General features: G+C 57.4%; 2 protein-coding genes across 15 annotated transcripts; both read right to left on the minus strand.

Annotated features, from left to right (window-relative positions):
• Positions 1–118: 118 nt before the first annotated feature.
• On the minus strand, positions 119–10,420 carry PBXIP1 (PBX homeobox interacting protein 1). Of its 14 annotated transcripts, none has more exons than XM_044757712.2 (11): positions 10,271–10,420; positions 7,833–7,919; positions 6,105–6,228; positions 5,794–5,858; positions 5,559–5,721; positions 3,808–4,041; positions 3,653–3,676; positions 3,280–3,362; positions 3,046–3,177; positions 1,190–2,415; positions 119–794 (listed from the first exon to the last, which is right to left on the minus strand). In XM_044757712.2, exons 1-11 carry the CDS (start codon positions 10,349–10,351, stop codon positions 608–610), a joined length of 2,406 nt encoding a protein of 801 aa, XP_044613647.2. In that variant the 5' UTR covers positions 10,352–10,420; the 3' UTR covers positions 119–607. The 14 variants fall into 14 exon arrangements, with proteins under 14 accessions (XP_044613647.2, XP_044613646.2, XP_014692577.3 ...); XM_044757711.2 differs by having other exon boundaries at positions 3,799–4,041; XM_014837091.3 differs by having other exon boundaries at positions 119–723; positions 10,271–10,419.
• A 790-nt stretch (positions 10,421–11,210) lies between these two features.
• On the minus strand, positions 11,211–15,581 carry PYGO2 (pygopus family PHD finger 2). Its single transcript, XM_070497552.1, has 3 exons — positions 15,105–15,581; positions 14,627–14,676; positions 11,211–14,010 (listed from the first exon to the last, which is right to left on the minus strand). Exons 1-3 carry the CDS (start codon positions 15,205–15,207, stop codon positions 12,943–12,945), a joined length of 1,221 nt encoding a protein of 406 aa, XP_070353653.1. The 5' UTR covers positions 15,208–15,581; the 3' UTR covers positions 11,211–12,942.
• Positions 15,582–15,677: the final 96 nt, after the last annotated feature.

A 15,677-nucleotide genomic window follows, 5' to 3' on the forward strand; every position in this document is an offset into this window, starting at 1 on the left:
AGGTGAGGGGGAAGGGAGCTATGGGAGACGGAGGTGAGTACCAGAGCCTAGGAGGCGGTAGTGTGGGGTGTCCCCTGTGCTTAGAAGCCACCCCAAGTGACAGAGCCCCCACCCAATGTCACAGCTCCAACAGCATTTTATTGGGATCTGAGTCTCTAGTTCACATGGGGAAGTGAAGCCACGTGAGAAGCAGGGGTAAAAAGGGGACTTCACCCCCTGGGGACAGCTGCTCCAAATCTAACAAAACCCCAGGGAAAGCCCTCAGGCTGGGCCTCCAGCCAACAACTCTAGTCGAATCCCAGGGGGCAGCACAGGTCAGTGTGTGCAGCCAAGGGGCCCGCTCTGGGGGCATACAGACACAGAACTGGATGAAAGCTCTTTGGCTTCAGAATCAGAATGCCATTCCCACCCCACCCCGCTCCCCACAAAACACAAGCTCCTCTCCCATCCCCCCTTCACAGTGGCATGACACCAACAGGCAGCCAAGAGTCCCATCGCAGGGTCCTGAGCATTTGCATATATTTGCATAGATGACAAGGCAGGTCCAGCTAAGGCCTTTTTCTAGCAAAGGTGGCATCAGTGCAGGGCTGCTGCTGGAGTTGGCAGTTTAACAGTCCCCAGGGCTCAGATAACACCAGGCCTCAGCCCCGGGTGTGGTGGCTGTGCTCCTCCCTGGGCCCCACAACTCTGGAGCCCCGCAAGTGTTTGTCCTTCTTCCCTGACCTGTGGGGAGACATGAGGAGGGGCAGGAAGAGGCCTTCAGAGGACAACGGCACACGATGAGAAGGGCCTCCCTGAGGAGAGGGAACACAGAGGCAACCACCGCCAGTCACGTCAGGGGGCCAGACCTGGATCCCCAGGATGGAGGCCCCAGTTGGGGAGGCAGGGAGGTGGGGAGCAATCTCCCTTACCCCCTGGGCCATGCAGGTATAGGCAGGTCAGGACAACTCAGGAGGAACTTTCCCAGCCCAAAAGGGGACTCCCAGGACCACTGTAGGGTGAGCACAGGCGGCTTCCTGCCCTCAGGGGAAGATGGGAAAGGATGCCTTCTCTAAGGTAAGCCTGCGGGGGACTAAAAGTGGAGGTAAGACCTCAAACTGAAGACCCAACTCAGGGCAACTAGATCCTTCATGTCCCCTGGCCTCCTTCCCCTTGTCCCACCCGACCCAAGTCCCCCACAGCTGCCCACCTCTTCTTCAGTGCTCTGTCTCCAAAGAAGTGGCTGAAGATGAAGTCCTCAAAGTCATCCACCTCATCATCATCACCTGTCTGTCTCACCGCCACCTCCTCCAGGCTGTCCTCCAAGGCATTCACAAAGTCCCGGAAGCGGAGGCGGTCGTGGCGGAAGATGCCATCCTCGCCAAAGTAAGCAGATGAGAGGGGCAGCTCCTCGGTCAGCTGCCCGGCCCAGGGCAGCCGCGCCAGGTACGTCCTCAGCAGAGAGGCCAGCTCCTGTTGCTGCACTGGGGCTAGCTCCATGCCAAAGAAGGCCAGGCCCTCCTGCCGGGCACATTCGTGCACACCTGAGCAGCCCTGGGGTGCCTGGTACTTATGCCTCGACAGCTCTGCCCAGGGTGGTGGGGGGTCATGCCTGTCTTTAGCCCCCTCCTTCCACCGAGGCTGCCTCTGCCTTTCTTTAGAATGGGGGCTCCCACTCTTCCTGGGGGGCTCCTTAGGGCCCTGCCACTTGCCATCCTTCTTTCTGCCCCACTCCTCCACCCTTGGCTTGCCCTCCTTCCACCTCCCTGCCAGCTCCCTATCCTCATCCTCCCAGCTCTTCTTCCTATGCCGGCCAGATTCCTCCTTCTTATGCTTCCAGTGCTCAGCCTTCCGGTCCCCCTTCCCATCCCGCCACTTTTCCTTTCCACTCTGCTCCCTGGAACTTTGGAAGTGGGGCTCCTGATGCCAGGCCTCTGAGGCATTGGCAGGGACCCCAGGGACCTGGCCCCAGTTCTCCAGACCCTGCAGCTTCTGGGCCAGTCTGTGGCCCAGCTCAGCCAGGCCAGCATGAGCTGGGTCCCCTCGGCCCACGTCCCTTAGGCTCTGCTCCAGGTCCTGCTGCACAGACCCCAGCAGCCGCCGCTGCCTCTCCAACTCTTGCCTTAATGTCTGGGCCTCAGCCTCTAGCTGTTCCTTCTGCTCCAGAAAGCCAGGGCCTGGCTCCTGCCATCTGGGGTCTTGCTGCTTGATGACCTTGCCAGCCTGCGGACCTCTGCCCCAGTTGAGGCACACCCCATCTGTGCCCCGGACACAGTCAGCCTCCAGCCCCTGGAGCCGGGCCCGCAGCTGCTGCAGCTCTGACTCCAGGGCCCGCTGGGAGGCCTCGCCCTGCTGCAGCGCCCCCCGAAGCCGGGCATTCTCTTCTTCCAGCCCTTTGGGCTGATGCATCAGGCTCTGAAGCTCTTCCTTCTGGGCCTGGAATGGGGGTAGGGATGGAGGGCACCACAGGAGGGTCCTAGTCAGGATGGGCCCAGTGCCTTCTACCCCAATTCCATTCCATTATAGTGGGCAGGTGGCCCAAGCCCCTTTTACGGCCTGGGACACTCAGAGGATTTGGTTCTCATCCTCCTCCCCATCTGCAACCTGCACCAGACCCTGGGATCCCCAAATTCCATCACGGGCCTCAGCTTTTATGTCCTTTTATAAGCACACACTTCTTCGATTCACCTAAGGATAACCAATATGCAGCTCTCATTGCCCTGTTTCCACCTCCCATATCCAGAGCAGACATCATTAATTGATCACAGTACTTCTTTCCCATTGAACCTTGGCATGTTCTTCAAATCTTTCTCCACACAATGCTCCAGGCAGACTATACCAATCAGAGGTGGCATGTCACTTGAAACAAGTACGCCAGCCCCGGCCTAAACCTTAGCATGAGAGATGTGAACAGAGAACTAGGAAGATGACCTGACCATAGTGGGAAAGGGAGAGGTTCAAGGGGTGTGGGTGAATAGGGGAAACTTCTTTTGGGGGAGGACACGAGGACAGACACCTGGCCTGGGGGGGGGCCAGCCTAGCCCACCCTCTCCTGTTTGTACCCACCTGCAGCTGGGCCTGCAGCAGCCGGATGTCCTGGTTCTCCTTGGCCAGCTTGTCTAGCAGAAGGGCCATGTTCTGCAGGCTGGGGACACTATCAGAGGGCACTGAGGCCTGCAGCTGCTGCTTTAGCCCATCCTGAGAGCAAATGATCCAGTCAGCCCACCCTGCCCCACAGCCCAGGCAGCCCCGAGTCTCCCCGACCAGGACCCCAACACCTCTGGAGACATTCACACCTACCTGCCCATCCCCCACAGCATCCATCATCTCAGCATCTGACCCGGTATCTGGGAAGACCTGAAGTTCCACTTCCTCCATGGGTCCTGTGGGAATGTGAAGTCCTGAAACTGGCCCCAAGGGACACAGAGCCCACTCCTCCCCCTACCCACCCACAGACACAGTCACCCTCCTGCCCTGGACACACCTATGGCTGAGAGGTCCAGGGAGGTAAAGGGCCAAGGATCACCCTGAATAGCTGGCAAGGCCAATAACCAAGTAATAAATGTCCAGCCCCCAGCATCCCTACTCCTGACCCAGAGAACCACCCCCGTCAGCTTCCCACAGGGTTGGGAGGGGACAGACGTGTACAAGCCAGGGCCCCCTCCCCACTCACCACTCTCAGACTCTGAGAGGCCACCTGAGGATGGAGACAGAGGAACAGGGTGAGGCCTTCAGAGGAGGTGCTGGAGTGTGGTGAAAGCATGGGAGGAGGGCAGGAAGGACCAGAGTGGAGGCTCAAGGCGCCAGCAGGGGACGTACCGGACTCACCGGAGAAGAGGAGGAGCCCCAGGCCCAGCAGAACCAAGGCCCCGAGGAGGCACATGTTGAGGGAGATGCCCAGCTTCCCGTCCGCACCCTCGCCCCTGGCCTGGTCCTCCACACCCAGGGGCACTGCAGGCTGAGGCGTGCTGGGCTCCCGGCCTCGCCGTCTCCGCAGACCCTCCACATCCATGTCGGTGTCATCCTCACTGCTGGAGCATCGGACCTCCTCCCTGATCCAAGCTGGAGGAAGCGATGGGGACAGGGCGGTCAGGCAACTGGAGAGACGGGACACGGAGAGAAGAGAAGTGGAGGAAGACACAGGGAGGCCCCTAGCCCTGACCAGAGAGAGAGGCAGGTGGAGACCCTGCCCACGTCTCCCTGGGCATCAGTGACCGTCCCTGCCCAGTCTGGAGGCAGGAGACCAGTCCATCCGATCTATAAAGCACACGAGCAGCTTCCATCCTAAGAACACCCTCCTTCCCCCAATGCGTGTTGTGCATCAAGTTCCTGCAGCTATTGCCACCCTCCTGGTTCTGTCCTAACTGTGGCCATTCCTTCTCAGCCCCTCCCTGGCCATTCCTGGACCTAAAGGTGGTGGTCTCCCTGGCACCATTTGTTCTCTGCTCTTCTCACTATGCACACAGTGACCCACTCTCTCTCCCACACCACTGACTTCCCCCTATAGCAGATTCATCCCTCATCTCTACCTCCTGACCCGGCCTCCCTTGAACTCCAGGCCTGGACCTCTGACTGCCTACCAGCCACGCCCATCTGGGTGTCCCTCGGGGACCAAACACTCAACACGCTGTCCTCCAAACTGGTTCTCTTCCGGGGTTCCCCCAATGCAGGGAAAGGCACCCCCGCTATCATCCAGCCAACCTAAGCCCTCTCTTTTCACCTCACACGCAGACACCTTGACACTTCAACATCCTGACCAACCCCCCTTTGCACCCTTGTACCTGCCACAGCGCAGGTCTTCATCAGCTTCACCTGACCCCTGAAGCTGCCTCCTAGATGGCCCCACGCCCTGGCCTCTCCCTCTACCCTGTCACCCTTCAACAGAGATGGAGTCATACCCTCCTCTGCCACAAGCCTGGGACGCAGCCTCCTTAGCACAGGACAGGTGGCCCCATCCCTTTGCTGATGCTGCAGCCTTGGCCTGGAATGTTCTCTCCCTCCTACCCTACCTACCGAAAGCCTACTCTTTGCTCAAGCCTCCACTCAAATGTCAACTCCAATATGAATCTTTTCTCAACTGTCCCTGCCTCTCCCTTCCCCTCAACCTGTCCCCTGACTGAACCGCCCTCCCCGCCGTGGGAGCACCTTAATTACACCTCCCTTTCACACCCCTCCTAGGTCTGACCTGTATCTTGACTCAGTCTAGTCTGCCTCTTACATAGGCCATGAACCACTCACCCTCCCTCCTCCCCTGGGCCCAGAACTGACACACGGAAGGGACTCAGGGAATGAGGGGTAAATCGAGAGGTAAGAAAAGAGGAGCCCCATGGCAGAGAGGAAAAAGTCAACCAGACCTTGGCCCTGCCACTTACCAGCTGTGTGACCTTGATCAAGTCACTTAACTTCTCTGAGTCTCACTGTCTCCAGGGGTGGTGGTGGGGATTCACTGATATAATTTAAGGAGGACAACAAGCTGCTAAGTCCTAGGGTCTGGACCAGAGCTGTACTCAGTAGTGATGGCTACTCCCACTCCCACATCTTCTAGAAGGATAGTGACACATAGAGACAAGGACTCTCACCTGCTTTGGGGGATGAGGGCAGACTCTGTGGGGGGCTCTGGTCCTCCAGGTCCTGTGTGTCTGGTCCCAGGGCTGCCACCACAGTCTCCTCCAAGTCTCCCTGGGACACTGTGTTTCCTGGGCCTGGGGGCTCCACTCCACGACCATCATCTTCCACGATGCCCTGATGCAGACACAGCCGTGAGTTGCTACTGGCCGTCCCCACTGCCCTTCCTCCCCCCGTGAAGGGGCTCACCTTGGCCTCGGTCTCCTCTGGCAGAATGGGACCAGACTGGGAGCTTTCACTCTGGAAGACGGTCTCTGTGGTGGGAGAAAAGGCCCAGGAAAAACACGACTGCCCCTCAGCTGAACTGTCTCTGGCTCCCACAGGCCCCACCAGGTTGGAAGGGGCAGGAAAAAGCCAGGATGGAATGAGGGAAGAGGTTTTAAACTGAGATTAACCTGGGAAATAAAACTAACCAGCCTCCCTTCCCCTGAGGAAACTGGGAAACCCCAGAACATGGAGAAGAGGAAGCTGCCCCCCCACCCTCAGCAGGGCCTTCTTACCTTCTCCATCCAAGGTCCCAGCTAATCCATCATCTGCCGTGGAGGGGCTCCGAGGGGCCTGGGCAGCTCTTTCAGACTCTGGGTCTGTCCTGGTTTCTGGACCCAGGGTCTCCACAGGCAGGCTCTGGGGGAAGGGGCACAAGCAGAACGACTACCTCAGAGGAGGGATAGCAGGACAAAACCAGGAGTGTGGGGTGCTCTGCTGAGGTCCCCGGGATCAGCCCACTGCACAGGGACCCCAATGCACATCTCACAAAAATATGATACAGTGAGTAGTGAGGCGATCCTCGGGCAGGGAGGGGGTGGTCAGTGGCCGCTGCAGCCTCTCAGCTCCGTGTGGTGTCTGGCCATTCCCTAACCTCACTTGCTGCTCTGAGGAACTTTCAGAGGCCATGTTTTTGTTATACAACGCAGCACCACTGGACCAAGGACAGGACCGCTGTACCCACCCACCCCACCCCACCCCACCCCACCTCCCAGAGAAGCCAGCTAGAGCCTAGATCTCCCCTCAACCAAGATCATCAGCAATTCCCTCCCTCCCTACAAATGAACAAACCAGTTATTGGTTGGAAGGTGGGAGGATGGCAAGAGAGCAAAGTCCCTGGGCGCCCAAGGGTCACAGTCACGTTCCCCACAGGCTTCCCTCGGCAGGCGCACCGCCTTGCTCACCCCATCCACGGCTCCCGCTATCCTTCCCAGAATAATTCTTGACCTTAGTATGTTTCTCTGCAATTTTCAAATCCCTTTTTTCTTACGGCCACCCCTACAAGGCGAGAACACAACTCTCTTTTTACAGGGAAGGATGGAGGGGTGAAGCGGCTTGCCCAAGGTCCCCCAGCTGTCGGCAAAGGCACCTCAACAGGAGGCCAGGGCTCTGGCTGAGAGCATGGGGTTCGTCCCCTCTGCCAGCGAGCCCCAGTCCATGTGTCCTGCTCCAGCGTCATCCCTGAGGTCAGCTCCCTCACTCCCAACCAGGCTTCTCAAGGGCACTCAAATTCGATAGGTTTCACTTGAGCCCGTCACCTTCTCCCCTCCTGGCAGGTCTAACATGCCAAGCCACTGGGGCTCGGACCCCTTGACAAACTTTCTCCAGCCACTCAGTCCCCCAGCCTGCCAGCCCCACCCTCCCTTCTCAGTGGCTTCAGGAGCACAGGAGTCCACTGGGTTCCTGCCCCACCAACTACTACCTGGACTGCAGGACCTTCAAAACACTCTCCCCTACCCACCCAGCCCACACAGTGGCTTCACCCTCTGTCCAAAGCAATGACTGTCCTCAATCCCTCCGACTTGAAGCCCTTCAGTGATTTCCCATCAGGATGAGGCCTGAATGCCTGAGCCAGCCCTTCAGGCCTCTCCTGGAGGTTCCCAGGCTCTGCTCCCAACCTCACTCCAACACTGCCTCATCCATATCTCCCCCTCATCCAATGGACCTCCTCACAGTCTCCTCCAACATAGCTTTGCCATTGTTGCCTCAGGACCTTTGCTCATACTGTTGTCCCCACCAGAATTTCTTCCCTGCTTCTCACAGCTTACTCCAGTGGTACCCTTCTTTCAAGGCACAGTCCAAGTCCCAATACCTGACTCCAAGGACCTCATCTCTTTCTCCCTGCCACTAAGGTTCCTGTCACAGCCAGCAGGAGGTGATGCAGGTGACCATCAGGACCCAGACAGCAGCCCAGCCCTGCAGGAACCTCCCTTCCCTGTGGCTCCCAGGCCTGCTTTTCCTACCTCTGAGCCGGCAAGCACCCAGCTATTGTCCTGGTCTGGGCAGGAGGCCATAGCTGCTAAGGTCCCCGAGGCTGCTGTGGCTGCCACCTGCAAAGAAAAGCTCTCTTAAGGACCCCAGGTCCCTTCAGGAGAGGCAGGATGCAGAGAGCAGCCCTGGCTGGGCTCCAAGGTTTACAGGCTGGGCAGCAGCTTCCAGAACCAGCCTGGTTTCAGCCCTTCTGACCCTAACACCTCAACTCTTCTGGGCAGTGTTTGCCTTGCAAATCAGAACCTGCCACCGCCCACAGTGAAGCTTGCCTCTCCCAGGGCCTTGGGAAACTAAATGGACCTTGAAAGGTCAAAGAAGCACAGGTCTGGAAAGGCTTTGGGGAAAATGCAGGCCAACTCCCTCATGTTATAGTCAGGAAAGATGAAGGTCAAAAAGGGCGACTGACTTGACCTGCTAAGATGAAGTTATGAAGAAAAGTGGGGGAAACAACCCAGCCCCCCTTCACCACCCCAGGTTCCCCCACAATCACCACCTCCACTCCTAGGGCCTGGAAGAGAAGACTTGAAGGCCTCCTTCAGCCTTAAGTCTCCCGCCCACCCACCATAAATCCTTTGTATGGTCTAGTTCAGGACTCTCAGCACTGGCTGCACACTGGAATCACCTAAGATCCTGACTCAGTTGGCTTCAGGGTCCGGCTCAGACATGGGTCTTTTTTAAAACCTCCCATTCTCACCTGCAGCCAGGATTGAAAACAAATGGCACAGTGAAGATCCGTCTGAATGTACCTCTAGTAAACCTCCTTGTCATTCACTCTCCATTCTAAATTCTGCTTCACTTCTTAGTAATCTCCAGAGTTTTGTCTTAGGGAACTTGAAGGTGACTGGGAAAAGGGATCTATGACAACTATTATGTATAAAGCACTTTACAGTTTGTAAAGCATGAACAAAAATCAGGGCTGTGGTCCTGCCCCCTGCTAATCTGCTGTGACTTGGCAGAGTGGGCGTGGGAAGTCACTCCAGCTTCCAAAGCCTGACACAAGGTAAGAAGACAGTTACCACTTCATCCAAGGCTAAGACTGTCCCTTGAGGCTGGCCAGCTGCAACTGGGACCTGGCATAAAGGTGGGGGGATAGATGACCTGACCTTCCAGAGTCTTGGATTGTGATCCTTCAGAGGAGGGTGAATGACTGCTTACTGAGGGGCTCAAAAGGTGGCAAGTGGAAAAGGACTCTGCGAGGAAACCCTGGGAAAGGGAAGTGAGGCTGAGGCTGGGGGAGAAGTATGGCAGTCCTACCTTGGGAAACCAGCACACAGCCCCCTTCCCTTTGTGCTGGTGTAAGCCCTGCACAATGCCCTCACAACCTCCTGTGGCCCTTGCCAATCAAGATCCAAGCCTGGGACAGATGATGGACACCACACAGTGTCTTCCCCAATGCCCATGCCTACCAGACACATGCACCCATCCCACAAGGAGACAGGAGAAAGGCTGCAATGACTTCCCCACACCAAGTCCAACAGGACACCCCTGGCCAGCTTCTACAGGCAGCCATCGGGCCATCACTGTACACTCGGCCTTCTGCTCTCAGGCCCCTCCCCCACTGTTCTGTCATTATCTCCCCATCCCCAGTTGCTTCGTGTGACTGTTAACAGGTGGTGGCAGGAAGGAAGTGGCAGCAGCTTGGGCTGAAGTCCCTGTTTATCCCTGGCTGTGTACAGCCTGCTCAGGTCCTCCAGAACCAGGCACCATGGCAACCAGAATGATGTCAGACCCACTGTCTCCATGGAAACCAGCAACGGTATTTGGGTCAACAAGACAAACACTTCTGAGACCCAAAAAGGAGACAGACTGGAACCCCTGCACTCAGAGTTCCAAACCCCGATACCTCTCTCAGGTGGGTTCACCCAAGATTCCAAGAGATACCCCTGTTCTCCCAAGCCGGCATCTCACTGCCTTATTAGGAAGTTCCTTCTGCTGTCTAATCTCCACCCTTCCCCGCTGTGTTTTCAGATCTCTTTCTTCTCATCGACCTCTTGGAAGAAAAGTCACCTCCACCCCCTCCCCACTACCTCCTCTCTTTCCATTCAGGCAGGATTCAACAAAAACATCCTCTGAGGATTGTCAAACACTTCTGCTGTTTCTAAAAGACAGCTAAAGGGGGAGCTCTGCCACTCTGTACAAAGCTGGGAAGTTTCATGTAGCTAATTTCAACCCAAGAGTTGATCTCCTAAACCTCTAAAGCAAAGGACGGAGGGCCACAGAACTTGCCTGAGGGACCCACAGCAAATTCCCGTTTTGGAAAAGGCAGCCCATGGTCCCCCTTCCTCTGACCCAGAAGTGACAAGCAGCTCTGTAGATGCCAGTGGAGCGCAACCCTTCGAACTCCGCCCTTCCTCTCCATCATCCTCCCTCCCACAGAGGATCTGTGGACCCCTTCCTGCTGGGGCATTACCTGACCCGGCTCTTGCTTCAGTCTTCGGCTGAACTTGTTGCTGCCTCCCCTGGTTTCCAGCCCCAGAAAGGAGGGAGTCATGTGACCAGGGACTGGCCAATGGAAAGTCAACTTCCCTGAGGGGGCGGAAACTTTTGGCCAATAATAGCTGGAATTGAGAGCCGAGGGAGGGGAGCGGGGACCTGTACAGCCCTTGAACCTGGGCTTACCTTCCGGTGAGAGAAAGGAGTTCCAGCAAACTGAATTTTGCGTAACCTCCCCTACTTTCCCAGTTGTCTGAACAGTTTCTAGCGGGAAGACTCAAAACTTAAAGGCAAAAGGTGGCATCTCCCTAGACGACGGGACAAGGGGCCAGGTTGGCCGCAGGATAGACAGAAACAGCTGCATGGTGGGGGAGGGGAGAGTGGCAAATTGCGGGTTGGAAATAGCCTTCCTGCCACTCTCCGCACCCGCTCCAGTGCACATTGTTTAAGGATGCCGCTGCTACTTTTTTAAAAACGGAGGGAGGGCCTGAAAAGCCCCTCAAAATTGAATCTGCTAGACCAGGGGCAGCCCCTTCCCCCACCCTTGGAGTTACACTTGACCCCTAACACAAACAACTAGGGGGTGCGGGGTGGGAACGCGCTAAACCCAGAAGCGCTAAGGGCACTCTTCCCCCTGAGGCCTTGGAGCCAAAGCTCCCACTTGGCTCCAGGCCCGGCCCAGGAATGTGCTCGGAAAAGAAACTCAGTTCCTCACGGCGGGACACATGGGGAGGGGCGGGACACACGGGCCTCCCTTGGCTCAGCAGCTTGTACCAGGGTCAGCTCAGGGGCCTGAATCTTTCTGCCATTCCCACTTCCAGGGACCCTGGGGGGTATACATATCCTCACCCCCAAGTATCCTTCCCAGGGATGACAGTGGCTCCTTCCAAACTTTGTGCACATAAACAAGGCGTCCTTGTCTGGATTTTCAAGTCATTTTATTAATCCAACCGTACAAAAGATCCCCCCCCCCCCACCACCACATCTCTGCCACCCTCACTTTCTTCCACAAAGTAGTGGAGTGATGGGGAAAGAGGGATTGAGCAGACACTCCCCCAGGAGCCATTTTACAAAATTCGGAGAGACAGCACAAAAATAGCAACAGATTAAAGTGTGGTAAACAGAACCTCAAACACAACCCAAAGTTGAGCAGTGGGGCGTTGCCAACTCTGCTGTCTCCGTGTGGGGACACACTGGGTGAGAAGCCCAGAGGCCACTCCCTTCCTTCTCACAGCCTCGGAGACGGCTGGGTTGCCCTGGGCACGCAGGCAAGTTCCGCAGTATACCTGTCTTCTCACATGCTAGGGTCCCAAGGGAAGTGGGGACAGCGGACCACTAACTCCTCTCAGGGCCACACCCCACGCCTGCCCACCCCACCCCACTGAGGAATGTGTGCATGAGTCCTAAGGAAGAGCAGCTGTCAGGGACTCCTGATCAGGTCCCAGGCCCATCTCTGGCAGGCAGTGCTTAAACAATAAAATAAAAACAAATAAAGCCCAGTGTAGGACTCTGGCTGAGAGGAATGAGAACTGCTAGACCACCAGGCCTGAGTTCTAAAAAATAGCAGGGAAAGAGCAAAAACCATCCAGGCTCTGGACCGCATTTTAGTACCACGGCAACGTGGGCCCCGCCGCCTCCCTGACCCACAGGCTGTGACAGGGCTCCTTCTATCAGAAGAAATGAGGTATAAGGGCTCTGTGCCTTTTCAAGCTTTCCTTCTGTCAAGCCAGGGAGGCCGGGGAAGAAGGGCGCCAAAGGTTGAAGACCAGCGCAGAGGATAATGTGCAGCAGATGGGCAAGGTGGGCGGGGTGGGAGGACCACAGAGTCCAGGCCTCCCGAACAGTCCAAACTCCAAATATTCCGGTCTGTCAGACCACATAGCCCAATTTTTGGCAAAAATATGGTCATTCGGAGAAAAGCACGAGAGGCTGAGAAAGGACCAGTGACTTTGGTATGAGGGAGATATGTTCTGACAGCATCTCTTACCTATTGTCTTGAAGCCCCAAATCACCAAGAAACTGCCATAGCTAAGACCTCTCCTGCTTCTCCAAGCTATTTGGTTCTCTGATGGGGCAGGAGTTGAGTAGGTCTTGGAGGAGGCAAGGGGCAGGTAGGAAAAGGGAAAAATCCCCGTTTATTCCCTAAAGCTGTCTCCCAGAGCCCATGAAAGGGCTACTGAAGGTATAGGAAGAGATTCCAACTCTTCTGGCCAGAAACCTTTAACACGTGACTCCAAACGCTAAAGCTGGAGCTCTGGGGCTAGATAGGAGTGTTAGGCACAGGTGCTGGGGGCGTCCATCATCTGCAGAGGGGACACCCCTGCCCTCCAAATCTTCCTCCAGCCTCTTTTCTCTTGCAGCCATACCCCTAGGCCTCCAGAGATAGCCACAAAAAATGGCTCTGCTCAGCAGGGCTTTGGTTTCCTGGATCTCCACAGATCTCAGCATGTTAAGTTTCCAGAAAGGTGAGTGATCCAGGCTCTTCCACCTGCCCACTTCAGTTCCTTTTCTGCCCCCAGGAGCCATTGTGTTTCTGCCCCATGGGGATGGGAAGCCAGTGGAAACAAGGACCAAGAGCCAGACATGGAAACAGTCACCCTGGATGAGCAGGGAGGGACGTATGCACTTCCCTGGGCCGCCTCGACAGTATCACCCATCGTTAGCAGCCACCAGCTGCCCCATGCCCTCGCGGATGTAGACAGACTGGATCTCCTTGGTCTTGAGGCAGAGATCGCAGGCCCAGACAGCAGAGGCCTCAGTGGTCAGCAGCCCATAGGCGCTCTCAGTCATGCCCGTGCATTCGCGGTGGAACCACTTCTGGCAGGAGGCCTCACACAAAATGGCATCCTGGTCATCATTCACCTCACTCCGACAGGCACCACACGGGTACACCAGGCCTGGGGGAGGCTGGGGCCCTGAACCCCCACCTGCCTTGCTGGGGAGTGCCAGGCTGTTGGCATCCGGAGTGCCCCCACCCCGTCCACTGCTGTTTGGGGGGAAACTGGGCTGATTGCCATTAACAGCAGCAGCCGGGGAGCCTGAGTGGGGCTCCTGGGGAAAAGCAGTGGGTGCAGGCGGATTCAAGGGCTTCCCCCCATCCTCACCACCGGGGCCAGGAAAGCCAGGGTCTGGACCAGGGAAAGGACTTGTGTTGGGGGGCAGGCTGGGGAGCCCCTGACCAGGTCTCTGGAGAGGAGAAGGGCCAAAAGGCACCCCTGGCTGGGCAAAGCGTTGAGGGAGAGAAGGGGGGCCAAGCTCCCCTCTGGGAGGTTGTCCCATGGTGGGTGAGATCATGGGGCCAAATCCCCCCACAGGGCCTGGCATCATCTGCCCACCAGGAGGGCTAAAGTTTTGACCCAGAGGCTGGTTAAAGGGTTGGCTGGGAAAGTTCATGTTACCCGGGGGTGGGTAGCCAGGGCCCTGGGGGGGCATGTTGAAAGCAGGGCCCATAGGGTTGGGAGGGAAAGGGGGAGGCTGTCGACGAAGAGGTTGGGGACCCCCTCCAGCCCCAGTGCCGTAGCCTGGGGGTACCTGGCCTGCCATGCCCCCTTGTACACGGAAGCCTCCAAAGGGGACATGACTGCCAAGGAATGGAGGGGCTGCAGCCCCCACCTTAGGGGCTCCGAAGTCATCCTCAAAAGGGTTGGATGCAACCAGGTGATCCACCATGGGAGTCGGGGGTGGCGCGAACTCCGTCAGATGTGAGTATGCAGGGCCCTAGTGGGGAACAGATGAGAGAAAGAGGGTCATGGAGGGAGACCCAAAGCTAAACCGGGAGAGCACCAGAAACACAATACACATTTTGGAGGCTGGTACTGGCCAGCTCAGATCTAAAATCAAGATGGACCTTTGAATGCCATAGAGAAACAGAGGAGAGAGCAGAACCAGCACAGTGTGGTAACCGTGTTTTGGAAACAGGCAGAACCCAGCTCGGACACTGAATAAGCTCAAGACCTTGGAGCAGGTATTTAACTTCTTTAAGCCTCAGATTCCTCATCTGTAAAACAGGGACAATGCCTAGCTTCCCAAACTGTTAAAACCTTTAGCACAATCCCTAGCACCTAAAACGCTCAGTGAGTGGTGGGTGTCATCATCCTGAGGGAACCAGAACAGGAAAATCGGGAGAGAGAAAGATTCTAATCCTGACTGATAAGATCATCTCATTCTCACCCTACGAGTGTGTTATGAAGTTGAGGGAAAGGACCAGAAACAGCAAGAGGGACAGCTTTCGCTTCTCCCTGCACCTGATGCAAGATACAAGCAGATACTGGAGCAGCAGAGTAAAGAGTGCCCAGAGGGGCGGCTAGGTTACCCTCCACCAGCCACCACTCACCTGAGTATTTGACTTCCTTCGCTTCTTTTCTGGGCTCTTCATTTGCAGACCTGGAAGAGCAGCAAAAGGCAGACACAAGTCTCTCTGAGGCCTCCAGAACCTTCTCTCTCCCAGCCGTGCTCTGAGGAACTTTCTAACTTCAGTGTACATTATTTACTTAACAAACACTAACAAAAGTGTAATAATAAATGATATGACTACACTCAGCTGCCTCTTTCGTTAAATGAGACACATCCCATCTCTTGACACCCTCAGACTCCCAAGTGACTCGTGAATTCCATGTGCCTCCAAACTCTAGGGTCCTCAATCCGTGACACCCGCCCCCAACCCCTGAAGAGCTTCACCAACCTATCCTCTTCACTGCCTAAGATCAGGCCCCTCAGCCTAAGGACCAACACCTCCCCCCACCTGCCCACCCTCCCTCCGAGGCGCCCAAGTGCACAGCCTCTCCAGCATCCAGCCCTCTCAGCGCTCTCACCGGCCTTGCCCTGCTTCCTCCCGGTGCTGGGCGGCGCGGGGGGCGGTGCGGGGCCGCCACCTCCCTCCAGCTTGTCCGGTGGGGGCGGCGCCGGGGCGGCCATGGAGTGGAGGTCTGGGGTCAGCGGCGGCGGGGGACGGACGCGCCCTCCGGTTGCACCATCGCCGGGAAGGGGAGTCAGGGGCAGCGCAGGGCCCCGCGCTGCAGCCACCCCGAGGCGCGGCGAGAGGAGGCGCCGAGCCCCAGCGCCAACTGCGCGCTCGCCCCAGCCTCGCCGCCTGCCCGCGGCCGCAGCCACAGGAACCGGAACTCAGCTCGGCCGCCACCACTGAGCGCGGCGCGGAGGGGGAGCGGGACGGGGCAGGACGCCCCCACAGCGCGGGCAGCGGGCGCCGGCCCACAGCCGAGCCCCGGGGCAGCGCCGCTTCGCGCGGGGGCGCAGCGCGCGCCCCTGCCCTGAGGGCGGCGGACGGCGGCGCCTGGGCCGGACCGTACCATCCTGGCGGGGGCCGCCGCGGGGCTGCGCCGGCCGAGGCGCGCGCCCGGGAAACCCTGGCCGCCGAGGGGTCGGCA

Source organism: Equus asinus, chromosome 25 (assembly GCF_041296235.1).
Source record: "Equus asinus isolate D_3611 breed Donkey chromosome 25, EquAss-T2T_v2, whole genome shotgun sequence".
Taxonomy (NCBI): Eukaryota; Metazoa; Chordata; class Mammalia; order Perissodactyla; family Equidae; genus Equus; species Equus asinus.

Coding starts and splice junctions, on each gene's coding strand:
- PBXIP1 (XM_044757711.2), bottom strand. CDS start 10,351: ATGACTCCCTCCTTTCTGGGGCTGGAAACCAGGGGAGGCAGCAACAAG. Junction 4,042..5,558: donor GCCCTCATCCCCCAAAGCAG/GTGAGAGTCCTT, acceptor CGCTTCCTCCAG/CTTGGATCAGGGAGGAGGTC. Junction 3,178..3,279: donor ATGCTGTGGGGGATGGGCAG/GTAGGTGTGAAT, acceptor ATTTGCTCTCAG/GATGGGCTAAAGCAGCAGCT.
- PYGO2 (XM_070497552.1), bottom strand. CDS start 15,207: ATGGCCGCCCCGGCGCCGCCCCCACCGGACAAGCTGGAGGGAGGTGGC. Junction 14,677..15,104: donor GAGGAAGCAGGGCAAGGCCG/GTGAGAGCGCTG, acceptor CTGCTCTTCCAG/GTCTGCAAATGAAGAGCCCA. Junction 14,011..14,626: donor GAAGGAAGTCAAATACTCAG/GTGAGTGGTGGC, acceptor GTTCCCCACTAG/GGCCCTGCATACTCACATCT.